General features: G+C 39.1%; 1 protein-coding gene across 1 annotated transcript in view; it reads left to right on the top strand.

Moving 5' to 3' along the window:
* The window catches only part of LOC104499200 (plasminogen-like), a 23,707-nt gene that overhangs the window by 3,437 nt on the left and 4,743 nt on the right, over positions 1-15,527 (top strand). Inside the window, exons 3-16 of the mRNA XM_010142676.1 lie at positions 300-406; positions 2,402-2,516; positions 3,574-3,740; positions 4,255-4,390; positions 4,514-4,632; positions 6,072-6,234; positions 7,096-7,226; positions 8,111-8,270; positions 9,817-10,010; positions 10,955-11,103; positions 11,836-11,929; positions 13,542-13,659; positions 14,697-14,771; positions 15,220-15,360. Of these exons, the coding sequence (XP_010140978.1) occupies positions 300-406; positions 2,402-2,516; positions 3,574-3,740; positions 4,255-4,390; positions 4,514-4,632; positions 6,072-6,234; positions 7,096-7,226; positions 8,111-8,270; positions 9,817-10,010; positions 10,955-11,103; positions 11,836-11,929; positions 13,542-13,659; positions 14,697-14,771; positions 15,220-15,360 (1,869 nt within the window). The remainder of the gene's footprint in view (positions 1-299; positions 407-2,401; positions 2,517-3,573; positions 3,741-4,254; positions 4,391-4,513; positions 4,633-6,071; positions 6,235-7,095; positions 7,227-8,110; positions 8,271-9,816; positions 10,011-10,954; positions 11,104-11,835; positions 11,930-13,541; positions 13,660-14,696; positions 14,772-15,219; positions 15,361-15,527) is intronic.

Here is a 15,527-nt window from a genome sequence, read left to right as displayed (position 1 = left end):
GAAAGACGCTAACCTGAGCAGCTAGGATGCTGTTGATAATGTTTTGCCAATGCAGTAACTAGCTTCACACAACAGTAGCTTACTCACATGGTCATACATCGTGAAAATGTCAGCCACTTCAGAGCAGTAGAAAATGTGAGTCTCTTACTCTGTCTCAAATACTCAGTGCAGTATCTGAAAGGATACAAGATGGTGCTACTAAATTAATATTTTATAGAAAAATAATCGAGTTCAATAATATGAATTGAATTTAAAATATTGCTAGATTGTCAACATTGCTTTCTTCTCAATTTCAACAGAGCCTTCCTATTCACACGGAAAAAGCTACAGTGTTTAACACTAGCTGAAAATTCCAAAATGACAGTGATGTTCAGCAGCATGGATGCAGTTCTTTATGAGAAGAAAAGTATGTGTATAGTAAGATGCTACACATTTGCACATTAAGCCTATTTTAACCACGCACTTGCATTCTCTGACATGGTGCTGGAGCAAACTGTTGTGGGTGGTGACTCTTTCAGCAAGGTGGGCCTGCACCCATTCTGAACCAGGCTGAAACTGCCAGAGAATTTTAGATACAGCATCAAGGCTCATTATATGCAGTCCTCTAGTCATGTATTATTGGGACCAGGCAGAATAAACACACTCTAAAGCAAAACTCATGCATTTCTCTACCCTTTAAGTCCTCTGCTTCTGGGAGGTAGTGGAGTCCTTGGCCATGGAAACTTTCAAGACTGCAGGATTAGGTACTTCTACCTCTCTAATTTGCTGTGTTAATAATTCAGTCAAGAATTATTTGACTGAAATATTGTATTGACTTATAATTGTGGGGTTTTAAATTACAATTCATATTTTTATAAACTGTTTTGTTTAAGCTTAATTCTTGTATGCCACTCTCAGTTAAGCGGTTTGGTTTTAAGATTATTTTTGGGATTAATTAATGCTTTTCAAAATTTTTGAATAGATACTATATAGCAGGAAAAATATTTTTTTTTTAATTAGACTAACTTCACAAGTTTGTAGGAACATAGGTAATGCAGTCACAAATGCTAACTTCAATGAGTCTTCTGGGAAAAAGTAAGCTTCTGTTACTGATATGTAAGGCAAATAGTGAACCTTGCTTGTATGAACATTTCGGTTCATTTGAAAAGACAAGTATTTTCAGTGTCTTGAAGGAACACAGCCTATCAGGGGTTACAAGCCAGCATAGCAAACTGGTACAGCACAGAGAAGTAAAAGAGGCTGTGGGGGTCAAACAGAAAGAAGCCATGTTACTAAAAATACTCTTTAAGATGGATCAAATACCAAGGCCAAAATCCATGGTGGTGTCCACGTGCCGTTTGAACTGGGAAGTTACTTGCTTGTCTTCATTCATGACCCAGTTACACAGAGCTTCCATCCCCTCTTCCCAGGTGTCAGATGTGTTCGGCTTTTTTATTTAGAGAGACTAAAATCACTTTGGGGTAACTTGGCAACATCAGAAAGTCCATGGACAAGGCTATTGACCAGAGGTGGTAATTCTGGGACCTGCTCCTGAACTATCAGTGTTGAAGCAGCAGTGACAAGACTTTTGGATGCTCCATTAAGCCTGACAATCAGGCAGCAACCCCCTTTTAGTAAGACACACAGCACAGAAATTTGTAGTTCAAGCCACACACTGACCACAGTACTATTACGAGGTGTCCAAACATGGCTCAGCTTTTCCTATCACATTGGCCTCCATTTTATATTTTGAGGTTTAGGGGGATCTTTCTTGTGTAAGCAAATTTCTGGAAGGGGAAATCAGAGTCACTTCCCCCAGTAACTGGAGATTTTTCAGTGTCTGTTGCCAATAAAAGCATTGTCAACATGCTTTGAATTCTCTCTGCCCTGGAACCCCACTAGAAAGTACCTGAGAGTCTGAGGCTAAGAGGAATCAAAGGTTTGGGGGAAATTTATGTGACAAACTTGTTTTCATAACTCAAAATTTTCAGGCTTGAAGGGATAGTTACCTGACATTCACGCTGTGAATGTGCTTATGAAGAATGCATTTCAAAGGATCTCCAGCTGCTGGTGAAAGACCTTCCTTTTCATCCCAGTAGTGTCATAGTATAAGCATGCATTTTACATATGATAAAAACAATTGTAACTAACTTGCTATATCTCTTTTCTTAACTAGACTTTCTTAGCTTTATAAAAATGCTTCAGGAATTTTCCTCTGTAGTTGCCTAGTAGTTGGTAGCTAATTTGTTTCAAAATTTCATATGGAATCACATCTGTGTTTGCATGCATAAGAGGTTCACAACATGGGTAAGACATGGTTCATCATGAACTGGTGAACTTCTGAGTTATATCTGCAGATTCTCAGTTTCAAGAGGTGAAATATGGTAACACCATTGAATTAACAAAGCCAATTCCATTTCAGTTTACCTTCTACAGTGTAAACGAGGGATTGGAAAGGACTACAGAGGAACAGAAGCCAAAACTCGAAGGGGTATTCCATGCCAGAAGTGGGCAGAAAAAACACCCCACAACCCAATGTATGGCTTTACTTAAATTTGTCTTCATGTTGTCCTGAATGTCTTCCAAACTTCTCCAAATTTAAGTGTATAAACAACATTATAGTGCCTGTTATCAAAGGTAGTTGTCAGCTGACTTTTTAAGACAACTTTATCTCTCTTGCTACTTTTTACTCTACTGGCGGAGAACTGCAATGACCTGGCTAAGGAAAGGTTGCATTGTCAGCTAGAGAAGTTGTGTCTATACGCTAGGCCTCTTAAAAAGATTAAATGCTCCTTCTATCATCATGAAAATTTTACTCTTGGTGACAGTGGGGCTATAATTTCTTTCTTCTGTATGAGGTGTGGAAAAAAAAGGTACACTGATATCTGTTCAGTTCTATGACCTCCTGCCTGCCATCCAGGCAGTCAAGAAGAAACATCCAGCAAAGTATCTAAGTGCCAAAGGGATCTGTCCAGGCAGAGTTTTCTCAGGGCTGGCTGCTACTGGGCTCACTGAAGCAAGCGTGAAAGCAGAGGTCCTATTTTCTCTGATCTAGTTTGAAGTTTTACCTGTTTTAAAATTTTTTATTTGTTGTTTTACTAATGAAACTTGGAAGCGCTTGTTTAGACTTTTTGCTTAAAAGCTGTCTTCTCTGGGAGGTTGCTATGGGAAGAAGCCTAGGGTCTCTTGCTTCAAAATGTTTGCAAATTATGATTCTGCTGTGTTTGGTAAATTGTTGCTAGAAATACTCCACTTTTAAAGTAGCTCCATTAAGAAAAATACATCACAGAGACACAGTGAGCTGGCTAGGTCAGCTGGATGCAAGTGCTAAAGACAATAATTGTCCTTTGAGACTGTCATAGTTGTTACAGTCTGTAAGTTCACTCATCATTGACAACTGGGACCTAGGGATAAAGCTACTAATAATGGTAGTTTCAGAACATTTTTTCAGATTTCATTTATGGATTACAGTGGGGAATCTGCTTCATTTTTATTGTGCGTGAATAGACCCTATGGCTAGCTCAGCAAGTTGGACATTGTCCTTCTGCTCCACTAAATTACTAGAACTAAAATAGAATTTTAATACTATTACAGTTATACACCTGAAAGACACCCTAATGCAGGGCTGGATGAAAACTTCTGCAGAAATCCTGATGAGGATGAAAGTGGACCCTGGTGCTACACAACAGATCCTGCTACCAGATTTGATTACTGTAACATCCCAGAATGTGAGGACCAGGTCACGCACACTGGAGAAGGTATATTTATTTTTCAAAGAAGGAGTGTTTGAGTAGGTAATATTATTCCTGCTATTTGTTCTTGCTTTATTATTGCGATTGGTTTCAAATGTGAATTTAGATCAAGCCAGAACTTAAGAAGTTCTCAACATAAAGGTTGATTTCCAAAATGGCTTCAGTTATCAAAGAAATTTTGTAAATATGGAAGATCTGAAATTTTTTAATCTCTTGCTGATATTGTCCTGCACTTACCCCTAGCAATTTGTTTAATTTTATCAAGAGTAAAGATTGACCTGAGTGCTGTGTTACATACAAAACTGCCATTGCTCTCAGTACATACAGATGTATGACAAAGTCCTCCCTCCAAATGACACACATCCCTAAAACTTTAGGCATTTGGCTAAGTGGTAATGCATGGTCTTCTGATACCCTTCATCATGAGCTGGGGAAAAATCCTCTTTTCCTTTCAGTGTAGTCTTCCATTAATAGATCAGGATCAGAATTCACAGGCTGGTTTGTTTTGTTTTGTTTTCATTCTGCCTGGGCCCTACAGTGGAGTGCATGCAGTGTAATGGTGAAGACTACCATGGAGAAGTTTCCAGAACAAAGTCTGGGCTTGAGTGCCAGCGCTGGGATGCCCAAGAGCCTCATGCACATGGATTTACTCTAAAACAGTGAGTTGTACTCAGTGCTGAATTTGTTCCTGCAGTGCCTGGGAGAACCTGCCTGCAGACAACCTGATGGCTCCAGCTGGTCACAGCGGATTCACAAGCTTGTCTTTCATTTTCAACATGCAGCTTTCCTGAGAAGGATCTGAAGATGAATTATTGCCGTAACCCTGATGGAGAACTTCAGCCCTGGTGTTTCACTACCAGCCCTACTAAACGCTGGGAATATTGTGACATTCCTCGGTGCAGTGAGTCTGATTTCCTGAGATCACTTCATAGCTCTTCCCATTAAAATGGTGCAGGGAGGGGAAAGACAAGAAATCACAGTTCTGAGTAACCTGAAGAAATCCTTATGAATCTGGGAAAGTGTGCATTAATAAGCAGAATCATTCACTAAATTTCTGTTACACAAAGTCAAGTAAGGTCAGTGAGGATGCAAGTGTCACAAAGTGCAACAATGCCAAAGATGTTATAGAAACCCTAATTTGTCTTCAGCCACCTTACTTTTCAATTTACCTGAGATGAAGGGCATTCATCTTAAATCAGATGATAGTTTTTAGCTGACCTGCTAACTCATGGAAAACATCTCAATCACCCTGTGGCCATTCTGTGGTATTTTACCTGGATCTGGCCAGCACAGCCACACTGCATTTTACTCAGCAAGGGATAAATCTTGAAAAACAAGTTCAGGCCTCAGGAAAAAAACCTGGTTTATCTGCAAGTTATCTTAACCCATTAAGTTGAGCACACTAAATCTGGTCTTTTCCAAAGCACTGAATAACGAGATTAGCATTGCCATTTATAGAACTGGACTACACTTTGAGAATAATTTTTGTGGTTTTTGTCTTTAGAGCTTGTTTTCTTATGCATCTGCACTTGCCAGTGATCTAAGCGGCAGCATGTGTTTGCCAGATGTAGTTTACCTCAGCATGCTCGATTACAGATGGAAGAACAACTATTTATAGACTTCTGTATGGTAAATTGTGAAAGTTACCATAGCATCTCCATTTTGTGCTTAAAACTAAAAGAAATTTAAGGAACAGACCAATCAAGCCATACTTGTGTCCTTGGGAAATTCCATATACAAAGTATATATAATAGGTATGCGCCGTGGATTCTCTTTCTCTCTGCCCACTGCAGGTTCTGTGCCTCTGGTCTTTACTCTTACTTTCTTTGCTGTTCCCCACGTTTCAGAACAATTCACTTTCTTTCACTCCTTCTGCCCCACTTTCCCAATTCACTGACTCCAGAGGCTCAGCTCTGAAGGCAGTTTTCCTTTCTCTCTCAATTTCTTTTTGGCCCTTATCCTTCCTGCGATTCCACCCTACCCATGTGTATTATATTAATGTGCTCCCTTCATCCCACTTGTTTTTACAAGGATGTACAGGACTACTTACTGCCTTTCCAGCTCTGCTCTCAGGAGACTGCAGGCACAAAGTCTGGCTCGACCCAGCAAAGTTATTTACTGACTGTTGTTAAAAAGCAGACACAGGGCAGACACAGGAGCAGCCCAACTGCTTATGAAAATACACGCTTCAGTTTTGCCATGGCTTTCAACCAATATCACGCCTGCTGAAAGAAAAAAAGAAAAAGGATATTACAGAAAACAAAGGGGGTTAAAATATATTTGAAAGCACTAGTTACCAAAGTTTTTCTTTCCTTTTTTTTTTTTTAAATCCTTTTACAGCTACACGCCCATCAGTCTCTCGCCTGAGTTCCCAGTGTCTTTCAGGAAAAGGAGAAGACTATCGAGGCAGGACAGCCATCACCAAATCTGGAAATGCCTGCCAACACTGGAATGCGCAGTTTCCTCACAGGCATGGCTGGATTCCTGACAGATATCCCTGCAAGTATGCTGAGCCTCATAATTTTAACAAATATGAATTATAGATCCAAATGCAGAGGCAAGAGTAGCAGAGGTTTTCTGCAGCTGTTATGGTAAACTGGTTTCGTGTTCTTTTGTCAAGTCTCGTTACTTCTGTTCAGTAGTAATTAATTGTTTTCAGCATTCCATTTTTACCAGCTACTTTATTCTCATGTTCTTGTCTCATCTGTCTCCTCCACATCCCACTGCAGAATTATAAGTGTTTCCTACTTTAATGTTAAAAATCCCCTGGCTCTTCTGAAGAGCAATGAAGAGTGATGCTCCAAGGTCCAAGATGCTTCAATGCATTCTTGTGCTCCAAGGTCAGAGGAGCTGGGTTTGCAGAGCATTGTCAATGGACTAGGGTAGCTGGGACTGGTCAGGCTTTTAACCGTATTTTGATCCTGTGGGTGTGAAATGGATCCTGCAAGTTTTCCAGGGCACGTGAAACCCTGTCCATTATCAGCGAGCAGCATGCACCAGTGCTGATGCGTGCATGCTTTCAGGATCAGCCTGTGACATCCAGTCTTGCCTGTTTCTTACCATAACATTCAGGTACACCAATGGTTCATGTTTTGAAGACAGCTTTTACTGCCATATCTTGGCCTCTAAAAAGAAAAAAAGGGTAGAAAGTGTAAGCATCAGAAAAGTTCTTCTTATATTGTCAGCATTTAGATTGTAAATTCAGTCTGATGATTATTCCTGAAATAGCGGTGCATGAGGTAATTCATTTCCAAAAAGAATAAATGTAATGCTGAGGTGAGTTCTGCATGCAGTAGTCGTTAATAGTCTTGCACACAACTCTTCTAGATTTTTGAGTACTTTAAAGGTGGTGTTTCTGTTTCAGGGGCTTAGAGGAAAACTACTGTAGAAACCCTGATGGAGAGAAGAGGCCTTGGTGCTACACCATCAATAGCAGCATTCGGTGGGAATACTGTGCAATTCCCCACTGTGATGAATCAGAACAAGAAACTGCTGGTAGGAGTTGTGGAGTGTACTTGAGATAAGGGCTTTAAAACAGTGCGAGTTTCTTTGTTTCTCATTGAAAATGTGTTAAATCTGTTTTCAGTCAGTTTGTCACTTGTTAATGCAGTTATTCTGCTTGGCATATTCTGCTTGGCATATTCTGCTTGGCTTTGGCAAGTTACAAAACCTGCCAAATATTGGACTTTCAATGGTTAAGGAAGTGCAGTGAAGGGTGTAAATCACCAGCTGATGCAACAGAAGAATTATAGGATGAAAGAGGTTTATCTCTTTATATTCCTTTTATTTCCCCACAGCAGAGCATTTTTTAGCAAGTTGATTGAAAAATGAAAAACAGCTTTAAAGAGAAGAAGAACTGCTAAATAAATGAAAGTCCCATTTTTGGAAAGAAGCCACAAAAGATAGGACAGAAGCTTCCAAAGTAATAAAAAAAAAATCTCATCTGAAATATCTGTTCATTTAAGCACAAAAAATAACAAGAAAGTCTTAGTGCAATCAAATGGATAATAGAGAAATTAAAGTTTAACACAATGTCCAGTTTAGAAGTATATCAGAGGCAAAATCACTAGCATCTAATCTCTGAGGATTTTTCGTGTGAACTTTCTGATCTTTAATACAAACATGTTGGGATATACCACAGTGAGGCTGAGTGGCGAACCTTCCACTGAACAGCATCTCATCTGACATATGAGGGTAATCTGTGAAAGTTTTCTGAATGTCTTTGAAAATGTCTGTCCGCTTTTCCCGCTGGCCACAATGCTCTCACTGGATGCTGTCTGTGTAAACGAGTCAGTCATTTCTGTCATCCTGTGTATTTGATGATTTCTTGTGTCTACTCAGTAAAAACATAATATCGTGATATCTGTTGTTTGCTGCAGATCCACCTATGCCCGCGCCCCCAGCAGAGGAGTGCTACCGAGGCAAAGGCCAAAGTTACCGTGGCACAACTTCCATCACTGCATCGGGAATAAAGTGCCAGGCCTGGAACTCCATGTTCCCACACAGGCATGAAAAAACCCCAGACAGATTCCCAAATGCGTATGTTTATCTCACCTCTTCTTGCTTCGTCTGTCAAGGATTATTGCTGCTCGTATAATGTTTGCACTTCTATGCTTTAGGACACCCCCAGGGAATGTATCTATAAAAAAAGAATTTCCCAAGATGCAGAATTAACTTTTGTTATCCTTAATTTTTGAAACTCTGTGTTCTTATTATTTAAATTCTGAGTAAAATACATCTATGTCCTTTTACTCTTAAATCTGAGCTTCTGTAACCAACACTGGGACACTTGTATCCAGAGTCGGGGCATCTGCTGAAATACTCATTTGTTTACGAATTTGAGACCTTTGTGGTTGCGTTTCTACTTATTTTGTCTAGGGAGAACAAAGCATTTATGCGCCACAGACACAGATGTATTATGATGAGAAGTACCATTTAAATGTCCTTTATAGCTGAAACTGGGCAGAACCCAGAACTGCATACACTGAATTTTCCCCCTTGATTGGTCTTCTTCAGATTAATAAAACTAGACCAGAGATAACTTAGAGAGCTAATCATAATTACTAATGTGACAGTTTTTATTAACAATAGGAAAGCAACAAGATGACAATTGCTAGGAAATCCATCATTCCTTGGTGGATTACAAGTATAAGCATGAAGGTTGATACTTTCCTATTTTTTTTTTTTGCCTTTTTAATGATGTCATGCTAAATACATTTAAAAAAAACTTCCAGTCATATTTTGGCATCAAAAATACTGATGTATTGAAACTGGAACATCCTCAGAGGGGGTGCTCTTTTTCACAAACATTTTAAAAAAATTGAAGTCAAAGTGTGAAAATATGGAATTAAAGTGTTCTGGCATACTCAGGAAAAAAAAAGCATTTCAGGTTTTTTATTCTGTGACTGAGCTGTGATTTGGGATGGTGAAATGCTGCAGCTCTGCAAATTACTGAAGAGCTAAATTCTACTTCCTCCTGCCCCAGCAAGCACAGGCGTTTGAGTGCCTCCACTGAATTCAGTAGAGTTGGTGCTGTTTCATTTGTTGGTGGTTTTTTGTTTGTTTGTTTGTTTGTTTGTTTTGGGCGGTGGGGGGTGGTGTTATAATTTGCATAAGTATTGATCTGCCTATCTTCTGAATATGAGAAAGAACCCTTTGACATATAAAAATAAGAATTTTGGAAAAGCATAATTGCTCACCAGCAGTATGGATCTTCCTGCATATTTATTAGTAATGCACACATTTGTGCATGCTTATGCACATATATATAGAAATGAAATTATCGGCATTTTGGGCATTTATTTAGCTACTCAGTACATTGACATGTTACAGCCACAATTCAAGTCAGTAGCTGAATTATGGGTTTTTATACATAGATGTATTCATGACTCTGATGTACACGGGAAATGAAACTCTCCAGTCTTATCCAGCCATAGAGGTGTTTATCGGTAATTGGGTATCTGGCAATAAGTAAAAAATTAATAAACGCTTTTCTCTCTACATAGTACAGATCAACTTTTTGGCAAGATAATCCTATAATTATTTTCAGTGTCATTGACCATGACTATCGTACTTATTTTTGCAGGGATTTGAGGGACAACTATTGTAGAAATCCAGATGGTGATAACAGCCCATGGTGTTTCACCACGGACCCCAGCATGACGTGGGAGTACTGCAGTATCGAGAGGTGTGATGATCATACACAGGTGTCTGCACCAAATGACTCCCCTGCAACAACGACAGCACAAAACGTTGGCCTGACTACACCCACCACATCTGGTAACAGCTGGCTATAAGTATCACCTCCTGTAGAGTCTGTGGGTTAAAGGAAATAGTAATCTATCAAAATTATTCTTGAGTAAGGCTGCAACATGATAGTCATCCCTCCTCCAGCTTTCAGATCCTGTGGCCTACATCATTCTACAGTGCATTCTCTAGGATATCTTTTTCATTTAAGGGAACAAGAGGAAAATAGACAAAATTTCTAGTGTTTCTGTAGCTGACCCTATTGAAATACGATCACAGTGAATTGTAGTTATAGGGATTTTACTTGTGCTGTACTTTATGTTTCCAGGAGGTTGACTTTAGCTCGTTGTATGAAATGTATGTACCAAGAGAAACAAGTTTTTGCTCTGTTCTGCTTTGTTGCTTTGTTAATTAATAGTCCATGTTGGTCAAAGTGGTATGAATTTTCTGAACGTACAGTGCAACTATCCATGGATAATTTACTTCGCAAAAGAAGGTGGCAGGGTTGGATAAAAGATACATTCCGAAATTGAGCTGTGTACTCCTACAGGTAGCAGAAGAAAGTACCTGAAGCAATGCACTTAGAAGCAAAAACTGCTCTTTCAGTCTAATGGTCTGCTAACTATGAAATAGTCTTCTCTTATGGAAGGTGCTTACTGATACTAACTTAGCAAGAATCTCTGAGTCTTTTCAGATATTTGCAATATGTTACAGAAAATGTTTAGCCTCAAGTTCCTTGAATTTTTTTCCAAGTCAGTTACTCTGTTCATCACAGAATGATGTAGATGATGGAAGACATCCATCTTGACAAACTAAGACATCAGATCACAGGGTACATTTTTGTCTTTCTCTCTGCTGAAGACATTAGAGAGTGTGCAAGTCCTAAAGGTACTTAATCCTGTTTGTTTATTCTTATCAGCACCATATAATGATTCGGCAGCTAACAATTATTTCCTTTTCCTCTTTTTTTTTCACAGACTGCATTAACGGTAACGGTAAAGATTATCGTGGCACAGTAGCAAAAACTGGAAGTGGCAGGACTTGTCAAGAGTGGAGTTCTCAGAAACCTCATACCCACAGATATTTCACTCCCGTGACTCATCCAAGAGCAGGCCTAGATAAAAATGTAAACAGCTGCTAATGCCATTGGTGTCATTGAACATTGTCTCCTTTCTCCATGACCCCTCAGTAAACACTTCATGCTCAGTCTTTATATGTGAAGCATATCTGGAAGTCATCACGCTGATAGTCCAGACCTATAATATAGTGTTAAAGGGGGAAGGATGCATTTTACACTGCCTAGGATGTCGGTACTTCTAGCACAGAGGTACACCATGGGGTTGACACTGATAGGAAAGCAGCACAGAAGAAATCATACAGTGCTTCCCTGATTTGTGCAACCCCCAAAGCAATGCCTTTTGCTGTTTGTCACAAACTAAGCAGGCTTCTGGCAAATTCTTGGAGCTGATCTAACTTGCTCTCACTGGCTTTAGGGGAAGAAGGATTAGGCCAACAATAAATGTTATAGTGCAAAGCACTTAATCATCTTATGTCAAATTTTACTTCTCATGAGGCCTTAAAAAGCACTAGGGCAAGGGGGACTCTTGGTGGATGAAGAAACTTACAGCAATCTTATAAGATTTTTTCTAATATTTTTCTAATTTTACCTAATAGTTTTGAAATACAGAAAAGAAAGGATTTTGTGATCAGAGGAGACAGAAAAGTATTTAAGATCCAGGGGAAAAGTAGTTGGGGGAAAATAACGTTTTGCTTTAACTTTTTTAAAATACATACACTTAGAGACTTCATTCTGTGGCTAACAATCAGTCTTCATTCTCTGTTTTTGTAATTATTACAGTATTGCAGAAATCCTGATGGAGATGTAAATGGTGTTTGGTGCTTCACAACAGACCCGGAAAAAAAATGGGAGCACTGCGAAATCCCACGCTGCTGTAATTATCCTGAAAGTCTTTCCTGTCCTCCCTTTCTACAACTTAGCATGATAGTTACAAAATTTTTTCTATCCAGCCATAAGAAACTGCAGTAGGTGGAGGCTTTAGATTGGAATTTAGGTCTATATGGGTGTTTGATACAATCGGGCACCTGTAACAGTCAACCAAAGTTTAGATAACCTGGTGCTAAGAATCATCAGTAAGACTTCAACCTGTGTGCTCTTTTTGGGGTAGGGAGTGAATTTGGTCCTGAATATTTTATGCAGATTCCTTAATTCTTTTTTTCTGTTCTGAGATAGTATCAGTGCACTGAGCAGGTGTAGTGTTTGCTGAAAAATTCAGCAGTGAAAGAGATTTTACCTTTTGTGGTGCCCTGGCAATAGGCATCAATAACAGCCGTAATGCACTGGGAGCTCTGCTCAGCACACCTCTTCTTGTTTGCTTTGTTCTTCCTGTCCTTGCCTGCATTTTGTCAGAATTTTTAAAATATATCTATCTAGCAGGGATATGGAAAATCTATTTCTTCTTTATCTCATGTATTATTTACTGCAGTAACATCTAAAGGCCAGGTCCCTGTTCTTTGGACAATACAGCAATACAAAATAGTGAAGAGTGGTCACTTCCTCAGGAGTATGTGATATTCTTCTTGTTGGCCATCTAACATCTTCCTCTAAGCTACATTGCAGTATGATTGTACACAGTGAATTTGTCAACCAGACCTGAGAGCTGTGCAGGCAAAAAGAAAAAGGAATAGTATACAAACAACACATACCACAGCTGTAAAAACCTGCTCCCTGGAACTGGTGTGGTAGAGCTTCACTTTGAGATCTGAGCTCTTTTCAAAACAGCCTTTGAATACTATATTTTTATATTAAGGCATAGGGGAACCTTACAGTCTCTTGCCTTTCATTACTTTATTAATTGTCTCCTACCGGAAATAATAAATTTATTATCCGTAACACCATACGCAACTCTTGAAAGAGTTACTTGGGTCCTTACTGAGCACCTAAGATCAATCCATTTGAAAGTGTTTAGAGAGATTTGGATTAACAAGAGAGTAGAGCAAGCAATGTGAGGGCAAAATTGGAATATTTTATGACAGGCAGACAGTGATTCAATTGTATTTATAAACTAGGGATTGGTTTGAACTCAACCAAGATGTAGACTGTAATGTTTTAAACAATTTAGAAATTGTAATTATTGTGTGGGCAATAAACTCTTCCACTTTCTTTAGTTCTCTTTTGCTTTCAGCTTCTTCCACTTTCTTTAGCTCTCTTTTCCTTCCAACTTCCCTACAGATTTTCTTTTGGGAGTGGAGGTCATTGTATTTTACTTACATTATGTGACTATATCCAAATACTTGACATAGTTTTTTCCAATTTTTTCCAGGTAAAGCTATATTTTGTCCTATCAAATATGATATATTAGCCCCAGGTTTAAATGCTCAAGATGATGATAATGTAATGGAGTCTAAAGGTTCCAGTTTCTTTTCTATTAATCACTGTAAAAAGTGAAAGACTAAGGAATCTTTTCACCTGATTGTACTGAGGATGGCATTACAGAACCTGTAAACACTGTAAAACTCTCAGCTGTAGCTTTTTTTATTCTGTAGCTTCTTCTGAACATGACTGTGGAAAAGTCCCAATGAGGAGTGAACGAGCCTGTGAGCAATATAGCATGTGTGATGCATCTCCAGGGTCTTGGCCTTGGCACATCAGTCTCAGGACAAGGTACTGATATTCGGGACTGTATCACCATTCATCAGCACCAACGTTTCACAGGGAACAGGCATTAGAAAGAGGCTGACAGGAAACAATGCATATGCTTCTGGAGGCTGGCCTTGGTTTCTATATAAAATGTCTTATCGTGTAAAATTAACCTTTTTTTTTTAATCATTATATCCACAGATAGCTACTCATTTGGTTATGAATCCCAAACTCCCCACTTTCTACTGAACACTTTCTCAAGAGTGAAAGCTTGAACTGCAGACATTAAGTACCCCTTTTTTTTTACTGAAATGGGGAAGGAATAATTCCCACTGAGGATAATGCCAGTTCCTGGGGATTTAAGCCCAGGAATATAGCCACCAACCTGCAATGTGTATGAATGGATTTTGATCACCCTTTTCAACCAGCATCCAATCTGGATCAAAATGTAAATTGATGCTGTAACCACCCTAGTTGTGTTAGAAGCCATAGGAAGACAATCATCTCTCAGTATTAAAAGAAATATATATATGCATAGCATTTCCACAGTCACAATGGAAGTGGCTGAACAGATGAAGTGCTTACAGAGAGGCTAATGAAAATGTCTATAGAGTTGTTGACAGTCACCATAATAAATATTACCCCAAGAAAAGATAAAAGTCCATAGTAAGGTTTATTTAAAGAATAGCCCAAAGCAACCCCACAAATCAGAAGGATGTATTCTTTTATTAATTGTTCATCAAGGAAAACTCTTTACATTATAGGTTAAGTAATTGTTAGGAAATGTACTTATTTTTGTTAAATTCTTGAAAGCAAGAGTCCTGCTGCAAAAATTTCACCTGGGTGTCCAAGTTATTTTCATGTCTATCATGTTCTGGAGCAAATAAAGCCCATCCTTTTTAAATCTGATTTTGATTTCTCTTGCCACTGGCAAAAGAAAAATGATGACTGGTAAAAGAGGCATATTGCTAGTTTGCTAATAGTTCCCATTGTGCACAGCAGAGATGGTGGAGAATTGACTATGCAGCCTTAAATGAATGTAATTTTCTTCTCAATTCTAGTATCAATGTGCACCATTGTGCTGGCACTCTGATACATCCACAGTGGGTCCTTACTGCAGCTCAGTGCTTGCAAGAGTGAGTATCCTCTATAACAGCTGATTTTTTTCTTCTGCTTCTGTCTCAGTCAAACAGCAGCAGAGCACAACAGAAGTTACTTCTGTTGTATGCCCTCTCTCCCACCCCAAAGCATTCCAAAAAGGGTGCTAATGATGTGCTGGTTCTAATTGCACTAGGAAAAACTGTGACTAGCAGCTGACCCTTAGGGCTTTAGGAGTTGTGAAGACTGCAAGAAGGTGCCAAATTATTTATACGATTTTTCACTGTCATAAAAACCTAACTGTTAAAAGAGCCACATTTTCCTTCTCCCAATAATAAATGAGGGTCTGTATGTTCAGAAGTAGCAGCTTGACCATCGCGTTAATTGCAGTTCTCCAGGGAAATCATTGAATTTTACAGGAGTGGCATTCCTAATTAACAGGTATGGATTTATAATCTGTCATTTCTTCACTGTCATTTCTTCCAGGTCAACAGAGCTGCCTTCTTACAGGGTGTTTCTTGGGATACAGAATCTCAATGCAGCAGAGCCTTCCCTGCAAATCCAAAGTGTTCAGAAAGCATTAAAGGAACCAAGCGGAGCAGACATTGCCTTGCTGAAGTTGGACAGGTACCATTTCAGTCCAAGCTTTCTAACCCTAATGCCTTTATTCTGAAGTCACAAGTTAGCTTAGCCTGGACTTAGCTCTTAGGAGTGGTTGTGAGTGGTATGTGAGTGTGAGTCCCTTCAAGTGTTAGCGTAGGCATCTGTTCAAGGATGAACTCTGAGCATCTCTC

The sequence above is a fragment of the Buceros rhinoceros genome, unplaced genomic scaffold (genome assembly GCF_000710305.1).
Source record: "Buceros rhinoceros silvestris isolate BGI_N320 unplaced genomic scaffold, ASM71030v1 scaffold1739, whole genome shotgun sequence".
NCBI classification, from domain to species: domain Eukaryota; kingdom Metazoa; phylum Chordata; class Aves; order Bucerotiformes; family Bucerotidae; genus Buceros; species Buceros rhinoceros.
The sequence above is the reverse complement of the archived record's forward strand: the minus strand, read 5'-3'. Positions and strand labels throughout refer to the sequence as shown.